We start from the raw sequence: 7,826 nt of genomic DNA, 5'->3' as shown, positions 1-7,826 counted from the left end.
TTGTTCACTAGTGGTATAAAGGAAAGCAGCCCTGGCTAGGTAGCTAAGTTGGTTGGAGGTTCATCATTATATGCCAAGGTTGAGGGTTTGACCCACATTCAGGGCACATACAGGAATCAACCAATGAATTAGTGTTGTACCTAACAGGAGCAACAAATCAATGTCTCTCTCTCCCTTCTTCTCTCCCTCTCTCCCTCTTCCTCTCTCACTCCCTTAAAAATTAATAAATTAAAAATAAAAAAGAAAGCAATTGAGTTTTATATATCAACCTTGTATCCTGCAACCTTGCTATAAATGTGAATTAGTTCCAGGAGTGGGGTTTTTTTAAAATTCTTTCAGATTTTCTATATAAAAGATTGTGTCGGTGGCAAACAGTTGTATGTCTTCCTTCTCAATCTGCATACCTTATACCTCCTATCCTTATCTTTGCACTGGCTAGGATTTCCATTAAATGATGTTGAAAAGGATGGTTAAAGGGGACATTATTGCATTGTTCTTGATTGTAGTGGGAAAGATTGTAGTGTCTTATCATTAAGTATGATTTTAGCTGTGGGTTTTTTGTATATGTTCTTTATATCAAGTCAAGGAAATCCCCCTCTATTTCTCCTTTGCTAAGAATGATTATCATGAATGGGTGTTGGATTTTGTCAAATGCTTTTTCTGAATCTATTGATATCATCATGTGATTTTTCTTCTTTAGCCTGTTGTTTAGATAGATTACATTAATTGATTTTTCAAATGTTGAAACAGCTTTACATACCTGGAATAATAAATCCCAACTGATTGTGGTATATAATTCTATTTAATATATTATTAGATTCAATTTGCTAATATTTTGTTGGGGATTTTGCATCTATATTAATGAAAGATATTGGTCTTTAATTTCCTTTTATGTTAATACCTTTGTCTGTTTTGATATTAGGGTAATGCTGGTTTCAAAGAAGGAATTAGGAAGTATTTCCTCTGTTTCTGCCTTCTGGGAGAGATTGTAGAAAATTGGTATCATGTCTATCTAAAATGATTGGTAGAATTCACCAGTGAACCCATCTGGGCCTGGTGCTTTCTGTTTTGGAAAGTTATTGACTATTGTTCAATGTATTAAATAGATACAGGCCTATTCAGATTGTCTATTTTTTCTTGTGTGAGTTTGGGTAAATTGTATCTTTCAAGGAATTGGTCCATTCCATCTAGGTTATGAAATTTGTGGTCATGAAGGAGTTCAGGATATTCCTTAATTATCCTTTTAATGTTCCTGAGATGTGCATTAATGTCCCTTTTTTCATTCTGATATCAATAATTTGTGTCTTTTTCTTAGTTAGCCTGGCTGGAGGTTATTAATTTTATTAATATTTTCAAAGAACCAGCTTTTTGTTTTACTATTTCTCTTTTTCTGCTTGCTTTGGATTTAATTTTCTCTTCTATATACAACAACTTTTGATGAGTTATATTTTCTTTTAATTGGCTAAAAATATTTTTTAACTTCTCTTGAGATTTTGTCTTTGACCTGTGTTACTTATAATTACATTGTTTAATTTCAAAGTATTTTGGGATTTTACCAGCTAGCTTTCTGTTATTGAGTTATGAGAGTGAAAATCCTTGCTTTCTTCCTGATCTAAGGGAAAAAGTATTCCATCTTCTACCATTAAGTAAAATGGGTTGTTTTGTTTTATTTTTTAAAACCACTTGATGGTAGTATGATTGACATGTAAAAAGCTGTATATATTTAATGAATATAAAAGTATAACATTAGTGTAGCTTTTTATAGTTACCCTTTATCAGACTAAGGAAGTTCCTTTCTATTCCTAGTCTGTTGAGAGGTTTTTAGCATGAATGATATTGAATTTTGTCAAATGCTTTTTCTGCATCAACTGATGTTATCACATGATTTTCCTTGTTTAGAATGTTAATATGATATATTACATTGTTTGCTTTTCAACTATGAAACCTGCCTTGCATTCCCACAACAAAGCCCACTTAGACATGGTATATTATTCTTTTTACATATTACATGGAACTCGCGTACATTTTTTCTGTCTTTTTAAAAAATTTTAATTTTTGATTAGTTAACAAAAATGTTGGGTTGATGAAGCATGTTAGCAATTAATGGAGCTATATCCACGAAGCTATGTTTAGTCTCAGTAGCCTTCAAAGAAAATTTTTTGAGTACATTTGCAACATCATGATGCAAGAATTCATACTAACTTGAAAGATTGAAGGGGAAGGAGGCCACATCATGCAAGATTTTGACTGAATGTGTAACCTGCTAAAGGGTCCCTATAAGAGAAAAGGCAGAGAAGGAAATTAATGCTTGGGGAATACTTTTTTTAAAAAATGAAGTTTCATTCTTTTAAAATAATCTATTTTTAAAGAATTTCAAGCTTACATAGAAGTTGCTTAAACTGTACAGAGAACTCCCGCTCGCATTCACCTACATTCTCCAGTGGCTACTGTTTCTCAGCATTTGTGGAGCATCTATAACCAGTGCTAACACCAGTTCCCTGTCCACATTGCACCACATGGCAGGGGTAGATTAGCCACTGTGCTTACCTCACTTCACTTCCATGGACACCCTGTGTCACAGGCGATGCTCTCAAAGTTCAGAAAGTTTAGTAAGCCTGCTCGCTTCACTGGCAAAGGCAATGTTTCAGACGCAGACCCGAATCCAGGCCTGTGCTTGCTCCAGTACCCGCCCCACAGGCCCAGTTCTGAGCTCAGGGAATTAAAGGTGCATGTGGCTGACATCTGCTTGGGGATCTGACCCTCCCCTCCAATCGTCTTTTTTATTCCAGGACCCCTCTTTGTGCTGAACGCTGAGGAGATTGCGGAGGAAATAGGGAATATGTGGAGGACAATGTATAAATTGACCAAGACCTTAGCTGACATACCTGCACCCAGGCGCTTGGCCGAGAACGTGAGGATGAAGATTGACAAGTTCAAGCAGCACATCCCTATTCTCAACATTTCCTGTAACCCAGGAATGAAGGACCGGCACTGGCAACAGGTCCTGTCACTGTCAACCCCCTGCCCAGCCCATTCCTGGTCCTGGTAGCCCCGAGAAGGCAGGAACCATTCCTAGGTCAAGCTTTTTCTGAAAGGAGAATCTACTGGAAGCCAAGGGGGTAGGAAGGGGGTGAGAGCCTTTTGACATAAGGGAATGGGCAGGATAAGGGATGCACTGCCTTCCGCATGAGCAGGTCTCCCTGTGCTTTGGGAACCCCGTTGCTGGTAGTTCAGTGCTGTTTCAGCCCGTGGCCACGCAGGCTCTCCTTATCTCCTTTCTTGGCAAAGAGCTGCTCCAGGTTCTACAGGGGACAAGGGTATTGAAGTGCAGTGGCCGGGGCCTTGCTTTGCTCCTCGACCTAGGCTACACAGAAGAGAAATCGCATCCCTTCCTGGGTCTCCAAACACGCCGGACTCCTGCTTGCGCTGACTGTGCTGGAGTCCCGGCATCCAACAGGCTATGCTCAGAAACAAGTGTCCACTCCTCTTTCAGCCCTTTGAGTCTTTAAATGAGAATAACAAACGACCTTCCTAAAAATAGTTGGGATTTTTATAAGCAGCCAAGTGTGAGGGTGGTAAGTGTGGTGTGAACACTAACCAGAGAAAAGGAAAGTGCACTGCTCCTGTAATAATGATCGTATGCAAGGCTAGCAATGCCCTGAGCAGACTCAACCCGGGAGCTGCTCTGCTCTGTGTGGAGGTGGGGATGGGTGCCCACAGGCAGACTGCGCTCTGACTTGGCCTGGAATTCCCCCTCTTGGGACCACACACAAGACGGAGGACATCGTCCTCAGAAGGTCCCACTCTGAGGGCACACCCATGACTTGCACAGAATGATGCCCTGGCGCCGTTGCTGGGAGCATTTGGCCTCCCTGGGAAACAGAGATCTGAACGCATGAGAGATCCAGGAGTGTTCTGTGGAGGGCAGCTGCTTTCCATTTCCCAGGAGCCTTCAAGCTCCAGATGTAAGGAGGGGCAGAGGAGAGGTCATCTGAGTAGGTTTCTAGTCTTGATCTGCCCCAGCAGCGGGGTCTACAGAGGGCAGCTGCCCTCCCTTGGTGCTCAGAGGGTGCCTCTCCCTGTGGACCTAGCCTGACTAGAACTGACCATTGGAGGCCTGGGAGGGGGAGCAGGGCTAGGTCTCTTCGTGAGATGGCACCATAGAAAGCACCCTCATCAATGTCAATGGTGGCTAGACAACACTCAGGGCCCTTAGAGATCCACCCCTCCACTGGCGCTACACCTGTGAGGATGCTGCTCTCGCGCATGGAAATACAGACCATTCCCCAACAATCATAATCCTCATTGTAGACCACCTAGACCAGCGGTTCTCAACCTGTGGGTCGCGACCCCTTTGGCGGTCAAACGACCCTTTCACAGGGGTCGCCTAAGACCATCCTGCATATCAGATATTTACATTACGATTCATAACAATAGCAACATTACAGTTTTGAAGTAGCAACGAGAATAATTTTATGGTTGGGTCACAACATGAAGAACTGTATTTAAAGGGCCAGAAGGTTGAGAACCACTGGCCTAGATGGACAGATTGGGAAAAAATGCCTCTTAGAAGTAAAATCGCACAACAGTGGCTAAGCCATAGTGAATGCCAGGTGTTACTGGGTTCTGTGTTGCATACTTCACGTGGACCCTCTCACGTCACCTCCCAGCAACCCTTTGACATAGGGACTCTGATTATCTCCACTTCCCAGATAAGAAAACTAAGTCTTAGAGAGATTAAGTTGTCACGTGGCTAGGAAGTAAGGAGGGGAGAATTGGTCTCTAGCTCAGCCTAGACAGGTAAAAAGGGAGCAAGAAGTAGCAGATGAGAGGGAGTGGGAGTGGGGGCCGCAAGCTGTGGGTGACAGTGGCGTGTGACCAGGGAGTGGCTGCAGAGGAAGGACCCTGATGGGGCAGCCCAGTGGGCAAGCTCAGAAAGAACACAGGCCACCAGGTAGACTCAGGCTGCCCCCGGCCCAGCCCCTTCCTGCCTGCATTGCTCGTCACACCCTGAGCCGCCCCTGACAGCCCAGGCTGGGAGGCCCTTCTCACCCTAGTGCCTAACTCAGGAGACCGTCCGCTGGCTCTGGTTCTGGCAGGGGAAGGCTAAACCGCCTGTAGCTCTCAGGCTGGGTTCTGGGGTGGCCATTTCACAGGACTCGGGCAGAAAGGCTGGTCCTCTGTTTGGGGCCCAGACTTTGCTGCTATCGGCACAGTGGTTGCTGCGACAGTTTAAACAAGACGGGACAGGCCGAACTTGGCCTTGGGAAGAAACCCCACTGAGGAGCAGCAGGGCTGGCCCTATGGGCAGTGCTGCCATAGAAATAGAATGTGAACATTTGTGTAATTTTTAGAGTTTCTAGTAGCCATGTTTTTATTTTTTTAAATATATTCTTATTGATTTCAGTGAGGAAGGGAGAGGGAGAGAGAGAGAAGCATCAATGATGAGAGAGAATCATTGATTGGCTGCCTCCTGAATGCCCCCTACTAGGGATCCAGCCCGCAACCCGAGTATGTGCCCTTGGCTGGAATTGAACCTGGGACCCTTTGGTCTGCAGGCCACTGCTCTATCCACTGAGCCAAACCAGCTAGGGCAGTAGCCACATTTTTAAAGGCAAAAACAGGCTAAATAAATTTCATGAATAAATTTTATTTCACCAAACTTAACCAAAATATTGTCATTTCAACAGGTAATCAACATAAAAATGTTAACAAGGTATTTCACAGGACCTTTTCCATGCTGAGTCGGAAACGTGGTGTGCTCCCCACTCACAGCACATCCGCTCGGACTAGCCCACCAGGGCCCCGGCTCCGGATGGGACGGCACGGTTCTGGGCTCTTGGACTAGCACACTGGATGCTTGTTCACTGACATAGTTCACAACACGATTTAAGTAATAAAACGACCAACCTCCGAGGGTTCGGGGCCAAGTACTATGCCAGGTGCTTTGCGCAGCTGTCACTTAGTCCAGGGAACAGCGCGCTCTAAGCTCCGAAGGCAGGAGCCAGGGCCCGCAGGGCCGCCTCCGGATGCGGGCTGCGCACGCGGTGTGGGCTGCGCTCTCGCCTTCTGCAGCGAGTAACCTGCACCGCGGTACATGGAAGACCCGAGGGAGATGGGTAAGAGCCTTGGAGTCAGAATGGAGCCAGGTCCCAGTTCCACCATTTACGAGCTGATGGTCTTGGACAAGATACTTAATTTCCTTGATGTAGTTTCCTGATATGTAAAATGGGGATAGTAATACATTAGAGCCTTCCTCGTGGTGTTGGGAGAATGAAAGAAGCACATAACAGTCTTAGAACAGAGCCCATACAGAGTGACTGCTCAATAAATGTTAATTACCTTCTTATTCCCATCGCCGTAGTGGCCCTCCGTGTCCTCAGAGCCCAGGGGGGAGCCACCTGCATGCGCTGGCGCACTCATGCCTTCACCCATAGCCGGTCACTGATGCTCCGCACGCCAGGCCCAGGGGCTCAGGCGGAACAGACAGAACATGGCACAACTTCACCCCTTCCTGCTCTGACATTTGTAGCCCTGGGGACGGGGGTGCTGGGCAGTGACAAACCTGGGCGGGGGGCGGGGGTCCCCGAGCCTCCCACCTCCACCTGGTGCTGCTCAGGTCTCTCACTTCCTGAGAAGGTGCTCAACGCCCCAGAGACTTTGCTGAACGCTTCCCTGGGGTGTGGTCACTAAAAGCTGCGCGGAGGGTGGTGCTTACAACAAAGAAAACACGGCTCCGGTTTCCAGCAAGTTAGCACCTGGGAGGGGGAGGTACCGTAGAGGATGGCTGCCTCCTCCTGCATCCTCGCGTCCTCGCGTCCTCGCATCCTTGCGTCCTCGGGCTGCCTGCCACCTGGTCGCAGGACTTGCTCCTTCTGTTCAGCAAACCCCGGCTTCTGTCACAGGCCAGGCTTTGCATGAGGCCCTAGAATCACACAGTCCCACCCCCTAAGACACTCAGGGCTGCCCGGCGCCCAGTGCTGGCGCCAGACCAGCGCCCAGGAAAGCAGATAGACCACAGCGGGCGGGGGGCCTGGCTGCCCAGATCCTTAGATGGCACTGCCCATTCTGCAGCCGCTGGCTACGAGCAGCTATTTAAACATGTTACATTAAATGGGAAAATCCATCCAGGCCAACCAGGCACACTTCCCGCTCAGCAGTGCCTGTGGCTGCGGGAAGGGGCCAGGGGGCAGGAGTACTTCCCTCCTCCCATGTCGGCTGGGCAGCGCTGGCGTGAACCATAAACACGGACTCTCATCTCTTTGCAGATTAGTGAGATTGTCGGCTGTGAAATAAAGCCCACGGATACGACATGCCTGGCCAATATGCTGGAATATGGATTCAGCAAATTCATTGACAAGTAAGGTGCCCCTTTCTTCAGGGAGTGAGTGATCAGAGGGCCTGTGAACCCCCCCACCCCCAACCCCCAATTGCCTCCCGCAGGCAGCTCCCTCCTGCCTGGACATGAGGGCAGCCTCCCCTCTGGTGACTGGCCAGGAGGACCTTTCCTTTTACTGACTTGAAAATTTTTAGTTCAAAGAGAAATTTAGGTTAAAAGTTTCTTGAACCAGATCCCAGAGCCCGCTTCTCTCAGGCTGACTTTGGTACAGCCGCTTACCCTTAGGGGGCCTCAGTATCACCCTCTTTACCCAACAACAACAATCAGAGGTGCCTCTCTTCCCGCTAAGTTCCACGGAACCTGGTTAAAAAACAGAGTCACATGCTCACTCTCCTTCTCCAAACGCCCTGGAGATTGCATACTGTGTGAGTGAGGATGTGTATGAACGAGTGCGGATGTGTACATGTGAGAGAGGATGTGTACATGT

The 7,826-nt window shown here is 47.0% G+C and overlaps 1 protein-coding gene across 1 annotated transcript in view; it reads left to right on the top strand.

The window, feature by feature from the left end:
* The window catches only part of DNAH3 (dynein axonemal heavy chain 3), a gene marked incomplete at its 5' end in the record, with an annotated part of 172,487 nt that overhangs the window by 59,797 nt on the left and 104,864 nt on the right, over positions 1 to 7,826 (top strand). Inside the window, 2 exon segments of the mRNA XM_023744381.1 lie at positions 2,790 to 3,001; positions 7,269 to 7,360. Coding sequence (XP_023600149.1) covers positions 2,790 to 3,001; positions 7,269 to 7,360 — 304 coding nt within the window.

This window comes from Myotis lucifugus, unplaced genomic scaffold, assembly GCF_000147115.1.
Source record: "Myotis lucifugus unplaced genomic scaffold, Myoluc2.0 scaffold_458, whole genome shotgun sequence".
Lineage (NCBI taxonomy): Eukaryota > Metazoa > Chordata > Mammalia > Chiroptera > Vespertilionidae > Myotis > Myotis lucifugus.
This window is presented reverse-complemented; position numbering and strand designations above follow the sequence as displayed.